Raw genomic sequence first — 21,733 nt, 5'->3', positions numbered from 1 at the left:
TGATATTCTTATGAAAATATTTTTTCTTATATGGCTTTATTATTTTTAGGTTTTGGTGATTTTGCCTTGTCTTCTTCAGAATGCATTTTTATGGTTAATAAGTTTGAAATTTTTGACACATTCAATTGATTCCCCTTTATAGATCATAATATTGTTAAATAAAAGGCATTATCTCTATAGGCACCTAATAAATTTAGAGCAAATTCTCCCAGATTGAGGAGATTCTTAATTATAAGCTTGATCATAATATTGTTAAATAAAAGGCATTATCTCTATAGGCACCTAATAAACTTAGAGCAAATTCTCCCAGATTGAGGAGATTCTTAATTATAAGCTTGTCAGTATTGAAACTGATAAACATTTCAGTCCAAATATTTTCATAGTTACTATTTTGTTTACTCCCTTCAGAGAAATTTTCTTGGATCTCTTTTTTTTAATATGAAACAGCTTTTATCAATTAAGGTGCTTCTTCTTGATTCTTTTATATTTTCACCAAATGCAGATGCTACAAATTTATAAGCCTGCTCAGTTTCATTTCACTCTGGAACAATTTACAAATATCCAATTAAAAATAGAAGCTTCATCAAAAATTATCCTCCTACACTGAAGTATCCCAAATTATAAGCACTGAATTTCAAAATTAAATATTGTATTCCAATTGTGCTTTCATCATTTAATTTGTGCAATTCCTCCCTTGCCTTTGTGGAGATAAATGTCATGTCTTTTTGTTTGAAAGGTTTCTTTTCAACAATCACAATTTAATAACAGCTTTAAAACCTAAAATACTTTGGTAGTGCTTCATTTGTTGAATACTTGATTCAAGACTTCCAATTTGATTTTAACAAAATGCAACCAAAATTCTGTTCTCATTTAAAGATCTTAATAGCAAAATTTAGAGGTCTCATTATCAGCAAAAAAACAAACAAAAAAACACACAGCAAAATCAACATTGATTAACAAAGCGTTTTATTAAAAGCTCAAAATCTCTAAGATTCCATTGATGGCAGACAGTAAAGAAAATAAGCCTTACTGAAACTTAAAAAAAAGTTTTTTCGTGCGTGCGGTTTAACATTAGCTTCATAAAAATTTTTGTAATTTACTTATGGTGCATAAATTTGGAGAACTACAGTTTCTACTTTGAGAGTAGAAAATAGAAGCTTATTTTGAATGCAATTTTGATTTATATGAATGCTTCCAACTGACTCAAAATAAATTTCTATTCTATAGGTTTGTTGATTCAATAAGTATATTGCTTTTACCAAAATTTATATTCATGTTATCTTAAAGAAGTAATTTTATCTCTAAGGTTGAGCTTTATTTTACTGAATTAACAGTCTTATCTCACTAAAATAGTATTTAACCTTCAGCAGAATGAATTTCTAAAAGCCTTAGTTTGATCCCATGAATCAGATGAAAATAATAACATTGGAATTCAATTATTTTCTATTTGAAAATCTAATGACACTGATATACCATTACTGGTTTTAGATCTTGTGCTAATAGAGAAAAGACATTAACAGCTACCAATTTATATATAAGAAAACTTGGAATTAAAAATGATTGAAATTATTTTAGAACAGTCATGCATTCTAAATAAAAGTGATACCACACATCATTGTGAAGTATGGCTTTTCATTTGAAGTATATTGACTGTTCTAAAATAATTTCAATTATTTTTATTCTATGGTTCTGCTTTTACATATGTGAATTACAGTTTTTAGACATACGTCTTCTTAAAATAACTGTTAAACCAAGTAGGTGCTGGTGTTTCTTCAGCAGTACAATGTCTTCAGTTTTAATGTGGTCATATTATCAGTACAACCCCTATGCTGCTACTGTTGCTGCTGCTAAGTCACTTCAGTCATGTCCGACTCTGTGTGACCCCATAGACAGTTCATAAATACTAAGACGTTTCATGCAACTTTCATGTTTATCACTGAATTTCATGAGAAATGGGAAGTTTTCCTAAACAATACACTTTTTTATTCTTGAGCTCATTGCTGGTGAAAAGTTTATTACAAAAATTGTTTGCTGCTGCTAAGTCGCTTCAGTCATGTCCGACTGTGCGACCCCATAGACAGCAGCCCAGCAGGCTCCCCCGTCCCTGGGATTCTCCAGGCAAGAACACTGGAGTGGGTTGCCATTTCCTTGCATGAAAGGTTTCCTTCCTTTCCAATGCATGAAAGTGAAAAGTGAAAGTGAAGTCGCTCAGTAGTGTTTGAGTAACCAAAAAAAATAATTTTAGATTTGAAACATATGATAAATATGCTGTGAGCAGACAATTCTCTATAAGCAAGACTTCTCAGTCTCTATTTCCCAGATGTATTTCACATTTGCCTAACTTATATGCAGAGTATATCATGAGGAATGCTCATGAAGAAGCACAGGCTGGAAACAAGATTGCTGGGAGAAATATCAATAACCTCACATATGCAGATGACACCACCCTCAGGGCAGAAAGTGAAGAGGAACTAAAAAGCCTCTTGATGAAAGTGAAAGAGGAGAGTGAAAAGGTTGGCTTGAAGCTTAACATTCAGAAAACCAAGATCATGGCATCTGGTCCCATTACTTCATGCCAAATAGATGTGGAAACAGTGTCAGACTTTATTTTTTGGGGCTCCAAAATCACTGCAGATGCTGATTGCAGCCATGAAATTAAAAGATGCTTACTCCTTGGAAGGAAAGTTATAACCAACCTTGATAGCATAATAAAAAGCAGAAACATTACTTTGCCAACCAATGTTCGTCTACTCAAGGCTATGGTTTTTCCCGTGGTCATGTATGGATGTGAGAGTTGAACTATGAAGAAAGCTGATCACCGAAGAATTAATGCTTTTGAACTGTGGTGCTGGAGAAGACTCTTGAGGATTCCCTTGGACTGCAAGGAGATCCAACCAGTCCATCCTAAAGGAGATCAGTCCTGGGTGTTCATTGGAAGGACTGATGCTAAAGCTGAAACTCCAATACTTTGGCCACCTCATGAGAAGAGTTGACTCACTGGAAAAGACTCTGATGCTGGGAAGGATTGGGGGTGGGAGAAGAAGGGGACGACAGAGAATGAGATGGCTGGATGGCATTACCGACTCTGTGGACATGAGTTTGAGTGAACTCCGGGAGTTGGTGATGGACAGGGAGGCCTGGCGTGCTGTGATTCATGGGGTCGCAAAGAGTCGGATATGACTGAGTGACTGAACTGAACTGAACCTATAATATTCCATATTTCCACTCAATCCCACCAACTAGTGACCACAAGACTCCATGCATCTGGCAGGTTGCTGCATGGGCCACAGTTTGACTGACAGGCACAGTCAGCTGCCAGTAGTGGAAACACCTTTGAATACCTCTCCCACAACCATTTGAAACCTGAAGGAGTTAACTGTCTTCCTGTATCATGACGGGCACACTTAGTTTTATGAGAGAGCACATTTCCTTGAAAAGGAGGTGTTGGTTACATTGGTTGTGGGAAGGATCAGGAACAGAAAACAGGGTTATCACTGATTTTCTTTCCTACATGTTTAAATGGTTCCGCATCCCTTGTCACCTTTTCTTTTGTCCCCTGGCCTACATGCTTTGCCCATACCCCAGGAACACTTAGTATGAATTTGGAACTCATTATTCTGAATCAAGAGATAGTGTGATGCCAACTATCTGTCATATAGAGCACGGTAATAATCACAGTGTCCATTGTGAGTACCTGTTACGTATCAGGTAACTATCTCACCTCTAATCTTCAAAACAAAAGTGTGAGCTAGATATTGTTTTCATTTTATAGATGTAGAAACTCAGGCCAAGGGCTGCAAGATTGACAGGTAATGGAAGTAAATTAGAGCCCAGCCCTAATTCTATCTACTGTACAATGACTACCATTCTAAAAGGCATCAAAGCTGAAATTGAGCAGAGCTCTTATTCATTCTAACTCAGCTCCACCTGACTTTTTCATCCCCTCATTTAAGATATTTATTGAGTAGCATTGTTAAAACAGGTTCTGTGCAGTGGTACTACCAGGAGATTCCAGTCTAATGACTTCACACCCACCCAGAAACCTATGATGGAGCAACAAAGTAACTTGGATACAAAACTTCAGGGCAAACCTCAACTTTTGTAACCACAGCTAGCAACCCCATCACAAGCCCCCAGCATTTTGATACTTCCTCATATAGCATCTTCAGCTCAGCTCAGTTCAGTTCAGTTGCTCAGTCGTGTCTGACTCTTTGCGACCCCATGAATCACAGCACGCCAGGCCTCCCTGTCCATCACCAACTCCCGGAGTTCACTCACACTCATGTCCATCAACTCGGTGATGCCATCCAGCCATTGGAACTTATATACCAGCAAATTATAATTTTGAAAACATAGACTTTTCACCTGAGTCACAAAAACCCTAGAGGGATGTGTGTGTGTGTGTGTTAGTAGCTCAGCTGTGTCTGACTCTTTTCAACCCCAGGCTCCTCTGTCCATGGAATTCTCCAGGCAAGAACACTGGAGTGGGTTGCCATTTCCTTCTCCAGCGGATCTTCCCGACTCAGGGTTCAAACTCAGGTCTCCCACATTGAAGGCAGATTCTTTACCTTATGAGCCACAGGACACATTTTAGTAACCACGTTTTGCACAGAAGCACCAGGTAGGGTAGAGTCCTTCCCAAGGATTACCGCTTAATTGTGGTGGTGGTTTCGTCACATCCAACTCTTTCGTGACCCCATGAACTGTAACCAGTCATGCTCCCCTATCCATGGGACTGCCCAGGCAAGAATGCTGGAGTGGATTGTCATTTCCTTCTCCAGAGGACTCTTCCTGACCCAGGGATCGAATCCCTTTCTCCTGCATTGGCAGCAGATTCTTTGCCACTGAGCCACATGGGAAGACTACTACAGCATAGACTAGCACCCAACTTCTAGTTTTCTGTCCAGTGTCCTCTTCTTGTGTCCTCTCAGGAATCTGGATTAGAGAAGATAGATTACATGACCTAGAGCCTCTCTCTGCGTGAGGAGCCTGTCCTTGGAGCCTCTGACTATATTAGCATTCTGCCAGCAGCCTCATGTAGGTAGGAATATTGTTGCTGTCCATGACCAGAGGGAATAATCAGTCTGAGCTATTCCCCGGCTCTAAACCAACCAAAGTAATTGGGTTTAATTTTAATTTTTTAATGGCTTGGAATTAATAGAAGCAGCTGCTGCCACAGTGTGTGGGTGTCCTTCTGCAGAAGGCACAGTCCAAAAAAAATCCTACGCATAAAATAAACTCTGAAAAATAAACAATAGAGTGTGTACGACAAAAAGGTTAATTCAAGAATATAGCAGTGTCTTCTTATCAAAAACTCAGATGGCAATATGTAGCTGTCTCTCTCCTTCCACCACTAGTGCCCATCAACCCCTGATAAGACAGTAATCTGATTAGACACAGGCTGTATAAATGTGTTGTCTGTATCTGAGCACTCCCTCATTCTCTCTTTCTCCCCCTCCCTGTGACTCATCAAGAAATTAGCTGTGACAAAGTGCAGAAAAAGATAAGAATAGATAAGCTGGTGACAGGAGCACCATTATAATTATTTGGGGGAAGGTAGGATTGGAATTAGGAGCAGAGTATTTCTACTGTGTATTATAAAGAAGAGTGTATTTATAATGTGGGCAGCCGTGCTGGTGCCTGACTGTGCCAGGTGCCTAAGGAAAGGAGGGGCCAACTTGTTCAAGCCAGGTGGTGGTCTGGGTTGTTCCAGCCAAACGAAGACTAAAGGCCATTTGTTTTCATGGATGACAAACCAGAGATTCAGCTGCCCTCATGAAGAGAGTGAAGTGAAAGTCACTCAGTCGTGTCCAACTCTTTGCGACCCTATGGACTTGCCTGCCAGGTTCCTCTGCCCATGGAATTATTTAAGTCAGAATACTAGAGTTGGTAGCCATTCTCTTCTCCAGGGGATTTTCCCAACCCAGGGATCAAACCCAAGTCTCCTGCACTGCAGGCAGATTCTTTACCATCTGAGCCACCAGGGAAACATGAAATTTTTCTTTAATTTCAAATGTGCCTGGGAAACTGAATGCTAGTTTGCTTCCTGCCTCTGGGTAGATGAAGAAGGGGAACCAAGAGACTTTCCTGTAACTGCAATTGTTGGATGGATTTCACAGCCTTGGTGTGGTGGAAAGAATATGTGTTTATTAGTCAGGCAATAGTGTACATCAAGCAGGTAGCACACCCTTCGCATATAAGAGGTACATAGGGTATGTTATTCCCTTTGATGGTATCTGAATGATTTTGTTTTGTATACCTCCTTTAGAATATACAACCCGAAGAGACTGATTCTGTATTATTTCCCTTTCTGCTAATTTAAAAAGGTTTCTGTCTGCTATCAAAGAAGACCCTGGGGTTGGAAATCCATATAACTACATTAATATTTGCTGCTCAATCAGAAGGAAAGTTAGGGTTACTGTCTTTCAGGGTTTTTTTTTTTTAATTAATTTATTTGTTTTAATTGGAGGCTAATTACTTTACAATATTGTAGTGGTTTTGACCAGAAACCAAAAAACTCCTAGAGGAAAACATAGGCAAAACACTCTCTGACATAAATCACAGCAGAACCCTCTATGAGCCACCTCCCAGAGTAATGGAAATAAGAGCAAAAATAAACAAATGGGACCTAATTAAACTTAAAAGCTTTTGCACAATGAAGGAAACTATAAGGAAGGTGAAAAGACAGCCTTCAGAATGGGAAAAAATAATAACAAACGAAGCAACTGACAAAGAATTAACCTCAAAAATATACAAGCAGCTCTGGCAGCTCAATTCCAGAAAAATAAATGACCCAATCAAAAAATGGGCCAAAGAACTAAACAGACATTTCTCCAAAGAAGACATATAGATGGCTAACAAACATATGAAAAGATGCTCAACATCACTCATTATCAGAGAAATGAAAATCAAAACCACAGTGCATTCTGACCGGCATTCTCACGCCGGTCAGAATGGCTGCTATCAAAAAGCCTTTCAGGGGTTTTGAGGAGTGGGGAATGAGCCCTCAGAACCCTTCAAGTTCTGGGCCTTCTCCTCTTCCTCTGTGCTCCAGTGACCTCCAGAGCAATGCATTGGTAATTTGGCTAATAGTTTGGCAAGAAGGCAGAGAGAACGGTAAATATGAAGGAGTCACTCATTCATTCATCCAGTTAGTGAACCATAAATCCACTCATTCATTCAACAAACATGCTTTGAGCTCCTCTTCAGGGTCAAACATTGTGTTAAGTGCTATGGATTTTGAAGTGAATCAGAAGCACAGGAGTTTCTGTAGTTAGTATTTAGAGCAACTAGTTATTACTGGAGTTGTTGACAAAGACTTCAAAGAGGAAATGTCGTTTGACCTGGGCCTTCATAGGGATGAAATATATAGAAACGTGTGAGAAAAACAATTATAGACTGACAGAATAGTATTTAAAATGGCATGGAGTTTTCTGAAATGGAATGTACTCAAGGAATGACTCACAGCTTCACATGGAAAGAGCACAATGTACATACCTTGGTGTGGCTGAAATTATTTAATTTGATATGTTTAAAGTTCACTCATTTATCCAATTCATGAGCGTTTTTTTTTTTAAGCATCTCCTCTATTCAAGGTTTTGTGTAGGTCCTCCAGAATCAGGTGAATATATGATTCCTGCCCTCAGTGAGAACTCAATCCTGTGTTGGAAAAAGCATATATTCAAATTGATAAAATGAAATAGAGGCTATAGACGAGAAGTATACATAGTATGACTGTGAATGTGTTCAGTATATCCATGCACGTGTGTGTGTGTGTGTGTGTGTGTGTGTGTGCTCCCTCATCCACATGAGAATGCACAACTGAATCTGAGGATATTAGTTATAGCCTCCCTCTCATATGTGGAGGGCCTCTTTAATCATCAGGATGGGCCCAGGATATGATGACTTGTTTCCAGATGGGGTCGTCCTTTAGTGTCCGAGTCTTGAGAGCACGCACCACAGGACTTGGGCTCAACCTGCCTCTCTGGCAATATCAGGTGTTAGACTCTTTCTGGATTCTTCTATGGACTCATGTTTTTTTTCCAATAGTCATATATAGATGTGAGAGTTGGACCATAAGAAAGGGTGGGCCCTGAAGAATTGATGCTTTTGAATTGTGGTGCTGGAGAAGACTCTTGAGGGTCCCTTGGACTGCAAGGAGATCAAACTAGTCAATCCTAAAGGAAATCAACCCTGAATATTCATTGGAAGAACTGATGCTGAAGCTCCAATACTTTGCAACCTGATGCAAAGAGCTGACTCATTGGAAAAGATCCTGATGCTGGGAAAGACTGAAAGTTAAAGGAGAAGGGGGCTGCCGAGGATGAGATGATTGGATAGCATCACCTATCACGACTCAATGGACATGAATTTGAGCAAACTCCAGGAGATAGTAGAGGTCAGAGGAGCTTGGCGTTCTAGTCCATAGTGTCACAAAGAATCAGACATGAGTTAGTGGCTGAACAGTAACAGCAAGGAGTCATTTACAATCTCTTTCTCTTAAGAAGTATTCTTGACCCTACCTTAATTTTTAGCATTTAATTGGTGATAATAGGAATAACTTCAAAGGACTGTTGTGATGATTAAAGAAATTAATATATGTTGATGTTCCCAGAATGGCCTAGCATGTGTTCAATGTTAATTATTGTTATATTGCTTCCATTGATATCTCAGACTCGCTGTGTTAAGTGGAATCAGAAATCTGCCTTGTCTAACTTAATATCAAGTAGAGGAACTTTTTCATGAGATTCTTTAAAGTTTCCCATGCTTGTACTCCCCTGTAACATAGACCTTTCTACTTTCCTTTCAGGGGAATGTTCAAGAGTCTCTACTTTATATTGAGTTGAAATCTACCTCCCTATAATGCTTACTTTTTATCTGTGGAGATGAATCTTCTTTCCCTTTTGCCAGTGCTTTTTAAAATAAGCAAGTAATAATGAAACTTCTTTGTACCATTTCTAGTGAAAAAGAGAGGAAAAGGGTGACACCGGTCTGTCTTCAAGAAGCCTACCTTGTCTTTGAAGAAATCTCCATTTACTTTTGTTGCTTTCTGTTAAGGGACAAATCAGGCGAGAAAACTATTTTAATATTACTATCATATGTCAAAGTACAAAAATTTTAATAAAGAATGAATTATCAGAGAACACTTCAAAGAGGAGATATGTTAAATGATAAGCATTATTTATACATTCTTTTGTTCATTAATTAGTTCATTTAAAAAATATTTAGAACTTTATGACAGTCTACCACATGCCACATCTATGAGTTTACGAAGTGCGCAGGATATCTGGCAGGGGAAGCAGTCTGAGTGCAGGAAATACCAAACACAAAGACGCGGAGGTATTGGAAATATGGCACAAAATTATGTTAGGGAGCTGTGAGTAGTTCGGTATGAATAAAACATAGGGTTCAAGGAGGGAGAAATGGTTGATGATACTGGACTAAGGGAAATCTTGGGGAGCCTTTTGAGGATAGGAAGTTATTTGAAGGGTTTTTTGCAAGAGTACTGGTGAGAGTACTGTAGGTAGGGTTTTTCTGGAAGCAGAAGATAAGGCTATGAGTTGGTGGAAAGTTACTGTAGAGACAACGAGCACAGACTTGGGAGTCACACTAGCCTCTGTCTAACACAGGCTCTGTTGCTTACCAACAATTCCTGTTGCAACCTCAGGAATTTTTTTTTTTAACCTCTCTGAGCTTTGGATTTTCTTATCTGTGTAAAGGGAATCTTAATAGTCCTTAGTTCATAAGGTGTTGAGAGGATTCAATGATAATGCAAATAAAAAATTTAACGCCATGCCTGAGACACAGTGAAAATGTAATGAGCAAAATAAGAGAAAAACCAGCAATGCTTCCAAATGAGACACATTTCCTCTACATGACCCCGCTCCTCTTTTCCTTTATTCTCTGTGGTACTCTGCGTCCTCATGAATTTGGCCTGCTGAATCCTTCTCAAACAGATTTTTGTCAGTATCCTTAGCAGAGTCTGGAACATTTAATCCCTGAGCAGCAGCTCAGCTGTCTTGAATGATCACCCCAGGGTCCATTACCTTCACTTTGTCTGCAAATCAGGTTAGGCTTCTGACATACTCAGGAGAGGAGCTGGGGCAGCTGTAGACATTAAATGAATTCTCCTGATAGCACATGATCAAATGTGGTGGAGACAGCAGACTCCCAGAGTCAAGTTGCTAAACTTGGCTAGAAGAGGGAAAAAACTGAGGTGATTGATTTAAAGTATGAATCTTGATTAGATATACTCGTAAATAAAAACTTGCAAACATCAGCATCATAAGCTGAGGGGCTGTGACTGTAGGAATCACTTGTGTATGAAATGATTGTGCTCCAGTGCCGTCAGTTTCAGACCTCTGAGTCAGGGTCTGAAGTGGGTGTCACAGACCATTGGCTAGAGACCTCAAAGCCATGTCCACTGGTATTCTCCCTGAATACAAATCTGGAACCCTGGGACTCACCTACTCCACCAGCCTCACATTTCTGCATGTTCAGTCACATCACAAATGTAGACCATCACCTCTTCTTCTTATACCCTTATACCTACACTGGTCTGTTCTTCCTCTAATTTGGTTTTCCACTGATCCCTCTTCTATCCAAAACATTCTACTTGTTACTTTTTTCTATGAAACTCAGCTTCCAGGTTAATAGTCTCCCTTGGATCCCTGGTCTTTTAAACCAGTGCTTCTTTTACCTCTTGTGTTTGGTACATGATACTTAACAAATATTTTCTGAATAAAACAAAGAACTAAGACCTGACTATCCTGCAGGCCTTTACTTCCCCCTTTGGCTTCCCAAGAACTGCTTGTTCTCCTACATTCCATATACAGAAAGATCAGGAGGGGACTTCTCACTCCCCATTTTCCTTCCAGGCCATTCCATCTCTATTTCATCACTAATAAGTCCAAAATATTGCTGGGAGAAATATCAATAATCTCAGATATGCAGATGACACTACCCTATGGCAGAAAGTGAAGAGGAACTCAAAGGCCTCTTGATGAAAGTGAAAGAGGAGAGTGAAAAGGTTGGCTTGAAACCCAACATTCAGAAACGAAGATCATGGCTTCTGGTCCCATCACTTCATGGCAAATAGATGGGGAAACATTGGAAACAGTGTCAGACTTTATTTTTTGGGGCTCCAAAATCACTGCAGATGCTGATTGCAGCCATGAAATTAAAAGACGCTTACTCCTTGGAAGGAAAGTTATGACCAACCTTGATAATATATTAAAAAGCAGAGACATTACTTTGCCAACAAAGGTCTGTCTAGTCAAGGCTATGGTTTTTCCAGTGGTCATGTATGGATATGAGAGTTGGACTGTGAAGAAAGCTGATCACCGAAGAATTGATGCTTTTGAACTGTGGTGTTGGAGAAGACTCTTGAGAGTCCCTTGTACCGCAAGGAGATCCAACCAGTCCATTCTAAGGGAGATCGATCCTGGGTGTTCATTGGAAGGACTGATGCTAAAGCTGAAACTGCAATACTTTGGCCACCTCATGCGACGAGTTGACTCACTGGAAAAGACTCTGATGCTGGGAAAGGTTGGGGGCGGGAGGAGAAGGGGACGACAGAGAAAGAGGTGGCTGGATGGCACCACCGACTCTGTGGACATGAGTTTGAGTGAACTCCGGGAGTTGGTGATGGACAGGGAGGCCTGGTGTGCTGTGATTCATGGGGTTGTGGAGAGTCGGACACGACTGAGCGACTGAATTGAACTGAGGGTGAAAATTGGGTTAGAAAGAAAGAGTGCCTCCTGGGTTTGCCTTAAAGCTCCATTTGTCACAGGAAGATTGTTGTTTAGTCACTAAGTCATGTCAAACTCTTTGCTACCCCATGGACTTTAATGTAATGTCTCTGCTTTTTAATACACTGTCTAGGTTGGTCATAGCTTTTCGTCCAAGGAGCAAGTGTCTTTTAATTTCATGGCTGTAGTCAATATCTGCAGTGATTTTGAAGCCCAAGAAAATAAAGTCTCTTACTGTTTCCATTGTTTCCCCATCTATTTGCCGTGAAGTGATGGAATCTGGTGCCATGATCTTCAATTTTTGAATGTTGACTTTTAAGCCAGCTTTTTCATTCTCCACTTTCACCTTCATCAAGGTGAAATCAGACTCTTCAGTTCCTCTTCTTTTTCTGCCATAAGGGTGGTGTCATCTGCATATCTTAGGTTATTGATATTTCTCCCGGCAATCTTGATTCCAGCTTGTGCTTCATCCAGTCCAGCATTTCTCATGGTGTACTCTGCATATAAGCAAAGTGACAGTATACAGCCTTGATGTACTCCTTTCCCAATTTGGAACCAGTTCATCATTGTATGTCTGGTTTTAACTGTTGCTTCTTGGCCTGCATACAGATTTCTCAGGAGGCAGGTTAGATTGTATTTCCATCTCTTGAAGAATTTTCCAATTTGTTGTGATCCACACAATCAAAGGCTTTAGTGTAGTCAATGAAGCAGATGTTTTTCTGGAATTCTTTTGCTTTTTCTGTGAGTCAATGGATGTTGGCAATATGATCTCTGGTTCCTCTGCCTTTTCTGAATCCAGCTTGAACATCTGGAATTTCTTGGTTCACGTACTGTTGAAGCCTCACTTGGAGAATTTTGAGCATTATTTTACTAATGTGTGAGATGAGTCCAATTGGGCAGTAGCTTGAACATTCTTTGGCATTGCCTTTCTTTAGGATTGGAATGAAAACTGACCTTTTGCAGTCCTGTGGCCACTGCTAAGTTTTCCAAATTTGCTGGCTTATTGAATGCATCAAAGTGCACTTGAGTATTACAGTACCTGCAATTGATTGTTATAGGTACTGACTTGGAATAAGACAGAAAAAAATTTGAACCCCAGCTTTGTGATTTACTAGCTTGAGAGCATAGGTAAGTAAGCTCCCTCCATGACCACATCTTCTAAGTGGAATAACAACTTAGTGTGGAGGAAACCTGCCATATCAGTAAACAAGGATGTTCAGATACCAAGCCATCAAGCAGTGCAGGCACCCCCAACTGTGCACCCTTAGGGATTTAGGATGGAAGAAAAAACAGGATACTGGCCCTAAGTAGTTAAAGTGTATATCAAAGGTACTATTTCAATAAGTCCAAACTCTTGTCTTTCTATACATAGAAAAATGTTAAATTCATTGACTTGAGATGTCTGAGTTTTTTCTTTAATAGTAATCTTTTAATGTTCCCATTTCATGTTTTCCATTTAATGTTTGTGTGGGATTCATAACAGCCTGGAAAGAGGCAAGCCGTATAAGCCAAAATATGGACAGTGTTAGTGCCATGTAATGTTTGCTCTTCCACAGAAAGTCCATAGCCTGACCTCCCTTCCTGACCACTGAGGCAGCCTCAGAGAGACACAAGGTAGAAACAATGTTCTATAACAAATTGCTAGCATGTTAGAATGCTTTGGAGCTCTTTGGAAAAGACCCTGATGCTGGAAAAGGTTGAGGGCAGGAGGAGAAGAGGGCGACAGAGGATGAGAAGGTTGCATGGCATCATCAACTCAACAGACATGACTTTGAGCAAACTCCAGGAGATATTGAAGGATAGCGAAGCCTGGTGTGCTACAGTCCAAAGGGCCATAAAGAGTAAGACAACACTTAGCCACTGAAAAACAAGGAGACCTTGAGTTATCAGTGGACAGTCATGGAAAAGGCACAGTTTGATATGGGTTTTGTAGGATTAATAGGATTTTAAGAGACACAAATAAGAGACGTTCTTTGCAGGGAACTAGCGAATCCTTTGGATACCATACAAGTGAGGGAGTGCAGTACGCCTGTGAAGCGGGTGAATGTAAAGACGTTATGGGAATTATGACTGGAACATTTTGCCTTTTCTCGTGTATGTGTTTTAGTGTTGCTTACTGGAGAATGAACATGTTAACTTAGCAAAATTGCTTACACAATGCATTTTAAAGCAGTATTTCCCAAAATGCTTCTTTGTAAAATTAGTCTCATGGAATGCTCTGTAGAAAAATTATAAACAATAGTAATAATTTAAAGACATGTTGAATATTCTTTTTCTCTCCCTTGAATATTCACAGTGTGCATTAACTTATTTTGAAAGGTCTGAATTATTGTTATAATACCAAAACCTGACTTCCCTGGGAAAGTAGGCCCTTACTGTTTATGTGACTGTAACATCACACTATTTCCCCTCAACGAACTTTTAGAGTCTGTAACTATATTATATATTTATTTTAAATATTTTGCGGACTGCTTCCTACCAGGATATGTACTCCATGAGGACAAATAGCTGTCCTGTCTTGTTTACCATTGTACACCAATAATCTAGCACAATGCTGGGTGTTTAACAGCTGCTCAAGATAGGAATAAATGATGAATAAAACTTGCTTGCTTTTGACTTCGAATTGTCTATACAGTTAATAAAGTGTAGAGCTGTGATTGAACCAAATACTGCCAGATTGCAGTCTTTTAAAAAATAATTAATTAATCATTTTTGGCTGTGCTGGGTCTTTGTTGCTGCATAGGCTTTTCTCTAGCTGCGGTGTGCAGTTTCTCATTGCTGTGGCTTCTCTTGTTGTGGAGTACAGGCTCTAGACATGTGGGCTTCAGTAGTTGTGGCTCCTGGGCTCTAGAGCACAGGGCCACTAGTTTTGGTGCATGGGCTTAGCTGCTCCGTGGCACGTGGGATTTTCCCGGACAAGGAATCAAACCCGTGTCTTCTGCATTGGCAGGCAAATTCTTTACCATTGAGCCACCAGGGAAGCCCTCCAGATTTTTTTTGACCAGAGGTTGTTATACACTGTTATCCTTAGCCACCACCTAGGATTCTTGATGTTACAGTTTTACTCTTGGGCATTTATTCCCACTGATTACAGTTTGAAGCTTGAATCACTGTCTGATATGCCCAAATTTCTTTGTATCTTTCAGGCAAAGACTGCCCCCAAAAAATGTCTACTACTACCGCTGCCCGGACCATAGGAAGAATTACGTGATGTCCTTTGCATTCTGTTTTGACCGAGAAGAAGATATTTACCAGTTTGCTTACTGCTACCCTTATACGTACACTCGTTTTCAGCATTACCTTGACAGCCTGCAAAGGAGGAACATGGATTACTTCTTCCGGGAGCAGCTGGGTCAGAGCGTGGTAAGGCCCACTGGGAAATAGGCAGTCTGGGGGAGGAGCTTGGCAATGTGTTTTTAGAATGCAAATAATAGATATTGGTGCTTTGTAGACTATATGCTTTGGAACTTTTAAAAATCATAGTTTTTTGTGTGTAATATTTTGATACTTTGACTACCAGGAAGTCATAGAATAGGATAAAGCTGATGTGTGTCCTTCTGAATGAAACTGATAAAGCTCTCTAACAAAATACAAAGTTCTGGAGAATCCCCAAAACTCTAAGGGAAAAAAGAAGTTTTCTACTAGGTATTGCAAAAGATGTGAAAGCATTTATGAGTCTAAGCTTATGAGATGAAGAGTAAATTTGCTTTTGAGTGAATTTAATTTGCCTGCAATACAGATTAGCAGGTGGTGTGCAGTATGGTTTTGCTGTCCACAGTGTGTTCATCTCTGTCACTCTTTAGGTCCCCAGCTGTTCTTCTTTCCAAGGTTCTCTGGGTCTGGAGATTTCAGTCTTACATTCTATATTAGTTTCCGATTGCTGACATAACAAATTGCATGGACATGGTGGCTTAAAACAACATAAATTTATTATCTTACAGTTCAGCAAAAGTCTGAAGTTGACCTCTCTGGGCTAAAATCAAGGTATCAGCAAGATCTTTGGCTAAATCACAGTTATAAAGTCCTTTTGTCATGTAAGGTATTATGTTCACAGGTTCCAAGGATTAGAACTTGGGCATTTGGAGAAAGGGGGTGCATTGTTCTGCCTACCACACCTTCCTACTCTCTTTTCTTCTTTTTTTTTTCTCTGCCCACCCTAAAAGTGTTCTAAAAGGATATAAAAGTGCTCTTCGTATAGGATGCACAAGCTTTGTTCTCTGTGGTCAGCAGTACTTCCTTTAGTTGCTAATAAAGAGTATCTTCCCTCTACTCTAACCCTCTTCCGAACTGTGCTTCTGATGGGTGCCATGTATATTTGGTGCTTGTATCTTTTGAACTGAGAATTGGGACACATGGTGTATCAGTCAGCCTGCTAGCAGGAAACAGATGGCACCCTCACATTAGGATAATTTGAGAAGAGCTTAATAAATGGGCTATTTACAAGGTGTGGGCACTGCGTACAGAAACCATGGGGGACAGTGCAGTTCCCTGGGGCTAGTAACAGCGCAAAGGAACTGAAGGGAGGGAATGGTAATCAGAACCCAATAGTAGAGGGTCATGCAGTGGGCCACCTTGAATGGAACAGTGACCTTCAGTTGAGGATCAAAGTTATCCTGAGATGACCCCACAGGGAGGGAGCTGAGAAAAATAAATACAGAGAACCCACTTTTTTACTTCCCTCTGATATTCTGCCAGGGGTTCCTATTGACCAACCCAATTGGAAATTAGATGGCAAGAGACCACTGAAGTAATCCATACAGACAAGTCTTCCTGAACAAAGAAAATGGTGAAGAAAGGCAGAGAGTGGTTATAGAGAGCCAAATAGAATATTTTAGGTACATATGGTCTGATCAACAATGTATTACTGGAAATAGTGGTATTATTTGAGATGGGACTGTTGGAGAAATTCTGAGATGAATGTTTGCCACACACATGACTTATCATATAAATTAAGAGCAAGAGAGTTTCATTCAATACTTGTGACTTTTAAGGGCAGGATCTATTTGTTTCAGGCGTCCCTGGTGGCTCAAATGGTAAAGTATCTGCCTACGATGCAGGAGACTCAGGTTCAATCCCTGAGTTGGGAAGATCCCCTGGAGAAGAGAATGGCTACCCACTCCAGTATTCTTGACTGGAGAATCCCATGGACAGAGGAGCCTGGCAGGCTACAGTCCATGGGGTTGCAAACAGTCAGATGCCACTGAGCGACTAACACTTCATTTGGTTCATTTCATTCCTATGTCCATTCCAGCACCCTCTTAGATTTGTGCCAGGCAGAATCCAGGTGCACGTTGAGTGGCTGTGGAGTAAACTACTGGATGAATGAATGAAGATATGTCTAGAGACGATGTGAAGAGCTAAGAACATCAGAAAGCTGACAGGAGGAATAACAGGATGTTAGGCTTTCAAAAACTAATACACAAAACGTGTATCTAAAATAATGCACTTTAAACAAGATAGAAGCTTATTTCTCTTCCATACACAAGTCTAGATGCAGGAAATCCAGAGCTGATGGTGTGGCTCTGCTCTTTAAAACTATTGGAGTCAAATTCTTTCAGCTTTCTGCAGCTATCCCTAGAATGTGCTTCTCAATCTCATTGTCAAATATGAAATTCTACCAGCATTCCCATGTTCCAGGAAGCATGATGAAGAAAGTATTTGGAGAAGGGAGAAGGTGCAGTTCTTGACACTTTCATGTTTATCCCATTCAGTAGAACTCATATCCACACTTAACTGAAGGATGGATGAGAAATCAAGTCTTCAGCCTGGGTGACTGTTTTCTAGCTAAAAGTTAATAGTCCTATAGATATGGAAGATAAGGATAGAGAGGAAGATTGGGACCAAGCTCTGGAAAACTTTGATTGTCAAATTAAGGAATTATGGCTGTATCCTTTATTCAGATTCAACACACACACACTGACTGGGCCAGGCACTTTATGTATACTATCTTACTTGTTTTTTGCAACAGTTTTGTGGGGTAGGCAAGATTATCTCAGTTCGGGAAAAATCAGATCAGATCAGATCAGATCATTCGCTCAGTCGTGTCCGACTCTCCGCGACCCCATGAATCACAGCACGCCAGGCCTCCCTGTCCATCACCAACTCCCGGAGTTCACTCAAACTCATGTCCACAGAGTCGGTGATGCCATCCAGCCATCTCATTCTCCGTCGTCCCCTTCTCCTCCCGCCCCCAACCTTTCCCAGCATCAGAGTCTTTTCCAGTGAGTCAACTCGTCACATGAGGTGGCCAAAGTATTGCAGTTTCAGCTTTAGCATCAGTCCTTCCAATGAACATCCAGGACTGATCTCCTTTAGAATGGACTGGTTGGATCTCCTTGCAGTATAAGGGACTCTCAAGAGTCTTCTCCAACACCACAGTTCAAAAGCATCAATTCTTCTAAGGCTAATCAGATAAGTTACTTGGCTAAAGCTAAATGACTAGTTTGTGACTAGGCCAATATTAAACCTATGGCTTCTAATGCCATATCCTGACACTTCGATGGACTCACTGCTGCTTTTTACATTGTACCTACTGAAACCCGTAGTAGATTTTGAGAAAGTGATTGCAGTTTATCCAAAGCTACATCTTAAGAAAGTAAAGTTAGTGGAAATGCAGGGTGTGCCACTGCTGGCTAAACCAGATTAGGGAAGCTCTGTGGCTTGGTTCAGTCCCACTGAATTGGGTCTCAAAGCAGATTCCAGACCTCAAGACTTTCTGGCGTACTTTGTAGGCAGGACAATTCTTGGTTACTAGGGCGTTTGATACGACTCATGTCTGAAGGCACCACTATAATTAGTTAATCTTTATTCCAATTTAGAGGGAGGATAATTACAAGTAGAAAGCTAAACATGTCAACAGATAATTCTTAGAAAGCACATGAAGGAAGCAACATTTTGAATTTCTAGTGCTGAAACTATTAATCACCATGGGCATGGCTGCTATTGCTACTAATTATATTTTTCAGAGGGCTTCCTTGGTGGCTCAGTGGTAAAGAATCCACCCGCCAGTTCAGGTTGCATGGGTTTGATCCCTGGGTTAGAAAGATTCCCTGAAGAAGGAAATGGCAACCCTCTCCAGTATTCTTGCTTGGGAAATCTCATGGACAGAGGAGCCTCTTGGGCCACGGTCCATGAGGTCACAAGAGTTGGACACAACTTAGTGACTAAACAACAACACATCATCCAAAATGGCATTGTATTTTGTTACTTACCAGTGGCCCTTTCTAACCACACCAAAAAAATTGCTTTGTGCATGCACCAAATCCACAATCTGACATTTAATTTAAACCCATAATAGGAAAAATCTTTATTTTCTCATGTTTTAACACTTTTGTTGAGGTACAATTTACATACTATAACATTAACACATTGTAAGGGTACAATTCGATGATTTTTAGTGAATCTATAGAGTTTTACAGCTATCACCACAGTCTAAATTTATAATGTTTCCATCAACCCCAAAATTTCTTTTGTAAATCCTCACTTCTGCTCCCATCCACAAGAAACTATTTATCTGCTGTCTGACAATAAATATTTGCCATTTCTGAATATTTCCTGTAAATAGAATAATACATTATTTAGTTATCCTTTGAATTCAGCTCCTTTTATGTAGCATTACATTTTTGAAATTTGATTCATCCATGTTGTAGCATCTGTCAGTAGTTAACTCATTTTTAGTGCTGAATAATATTCTATTGAAAAAGTATAACACAATTTGCTTATCTATTCTCTGGTTAATGGACATTTGGATTGTGTCCTGTGGGGCTAAAATGATTAATTTTATTGTGAACATTCATGTACATATCTTTGAATGGACATGTGATCACTTTTCTCTTGGGTAGATTTCTAGGAATTGAATCATTGGGTCATACAAGTTCACATGCAACTTAAAACCAAACAAAACAAAAAACTCAAAACTGTCACAAAGTAATCCAAGTGAGTAGCACCATTTTTCATTCCTGCTAATAATGTTAGAGAGAGGATTTGTAGTTTCTCCATGTGCTTGCTAACACTTGGAATCACCTATATTTTTCAGTATAGTCATTTTAGTGGGAATGTTCAGTTCAGTTCAGTTCAGTTCAGTCGCTCAGTCGTGTCCGACTCTCTGCGACCCCATGAATCACAGCACGCCAGGCCTCCCTGTCCATCACTAACTCCCGGAGTTCACCCAAACTCATGTCCATGGAACATGGAACAATAGACTGGTTCCAAATAGGAAAAGGAGAATGTCAAGGTTGTATATTGTCACCCTGCTTATTTAACTTATATGCAGAGTATATCATGAGGAACGCTGGGCTGGAAGAAGCACAAGCTGGAATCAAGATTGCTGGGAGAAATATCAATAACCTCAGATATGCAGATGACACCACCCTTATGGCAGAAAGTGAAGAGGAACTCAAAAGCCTCTTGATGAAAGTAAAAGAGGAGAGTGAAAAGGTTGGCTTGAAGCTCAACATTTAGAAAACGAAGATCATGGCATCTGGTCCCATCACTTTATGACAAATAGATGGGGAAAAAGTGGAAACAGTGTCAGACTTTATTTTTGGGGGCTCCAAAATCACTGCAGATGCTGATTGCAGCCATGAAATTAAAAGACGCTTACTCCTTGGAAGGAAAGTTATGACCAGCCTAGATAGCATATTAAAAAGCAGAGACATTACTTTGCCAACCAAGGTCCGTCTAGTCAAGGCTATGGTTTTTCCTGTGGTCATGTATGGATGTGAGAGTTGGACTGTGAAGAAAGCTGATTGCCGAAGAATTGATGCTTTTGAACTGTGGTGCTGGAGAAGACTCTTGAGAGTCCTTTGGGCTGCAAGGAGATCCAACCAGTCCATTCTGGAGGAGATCAATCCTGGGTGTTCATTGGAAGGACTTATGCTAAAGCTGAAACTCCAATACTTTGGCCACCTCATGTGACAAGTTGACTCACTGGAAAAGACTCTGATGCTGGGAGCAATTGGGGGTGGGAGGAGACGGGGACGACAGAGAAAGAGGTGGCTGGATGGCATCACCGACTCAATGGACATGAGTTTGAGTGAACTCCAGGAGTTGGTGATGGACAGGCAGGCCTTTCGTGTGGTTCATGGGGTCGCTAAGAGTCGGACACGACTGAGTGACTGAACTGAACTGAACTGAACTGAAAACTGAAGAAAGTAGGGAAAACCACTAGACCATTCAGTTATGACCTGAATCAAATCCCTTATGATTATACAGTAGAAGTGAAAAATAGATTCAAGATATTAGATCTGATAGACAGAGTGCCTGAAGAACTGTGGATGGAGGTTTGTGACATTGTATAGGAGGCAGTGATCAAGACCATCCCCAAGAAAAAGAAATGCAAAAAGGCAAAATGGTTGTCTGTGGAGGCTTTAAAAATAGCTGAGAAAGAAGAGAAGCTAAAAGCAAAGGAGAAAAGGAAAGATATACCCATTTGAATACAGAGTTCCAAAGAATAGCAAGGAGAGATAAGAAAGTCTTCCTCAGTGATCAGGCAAAGAAATAGAGGAAAAAGATGGAATGGAAAAGACAAGAGATCTCTTCAAGAAAAGTAGAGATCAGTTCAGTTCAGTTCAGTTCAGTCGCTCAGTCGTGTCCGACTCTCCGCGACCCCATGAATCACAGCACGCCAGGCCTCCCTGTCCATCACCAACTCCCGGAGTACACTCAAACTCATGTCCACAGAGTCGGTGATGCCATCCAGCCATCTCATTCTCCGTCGTCCCCTTCTCCTCCCGCCCCCAACCTTTCCCAGCATCAGAGTCTTTTCCAGTGAGTCAACTCGTCGCATGAGGTGGCCAAAGTATTGGAGTTTCAGCTTTAGCATCAGTCCCTCCAATGAACATCCAGGATTGATCTCCTTTAGAATGGACTGGTTGGATCTCCTTGCAGTATAAGGGACTCTCAAGAGTCTTCTCCAACACCACAGTTCAAAAGCATCGATTCTTCGGCGATCAGCTTTCTTCACAGTCCAACTCTCACATCCA

The 21,733-nt window shown here is 40.4% G+C and overlaps 1 protein-coding gene across 1 annotated transcript in view; it reads left to right on the top strand.

The window, feature by feature from the left end:
- Positions 1-21,733, top strand: part of AGBL4 (AGBL carboxypeptidase 4) — a 1,400,873-nt gene that overhangs the window by 822,891 nt on the left and 556,249 nt on the right. Inside the window, exon 5 of the mRNA XM_088834990.1 lies at positions 14,897-15,113. Coding sequence (XP_088691116.1) covers positions 14,897-15,113 — 217 coding nt within the window. The remainder of the gene's footprint in view (positions 1-14,896; positions 15,114-21,733) is intronic.

This window comes from Moschus berezovskii, chromosome 4 (genome assembly GCF_049115385.1).
Source record: "Moschus berezovskii isolate FMDL1 chromosome 4, NW_MosBer_1.0, whole genome shotgun sequence".
Taxonomy (NCBI): domain Eukaryota; kingdom Metazoa; phylum Chordata; class Mammalia; order Artiodactyla; family Moschidae; genus Moschus; species Moschus berezovskii.
Note: the sequence above shows the minus strand (reverse complement) of the source record. Positions and strands in the feature narration are given on the sequence as shown.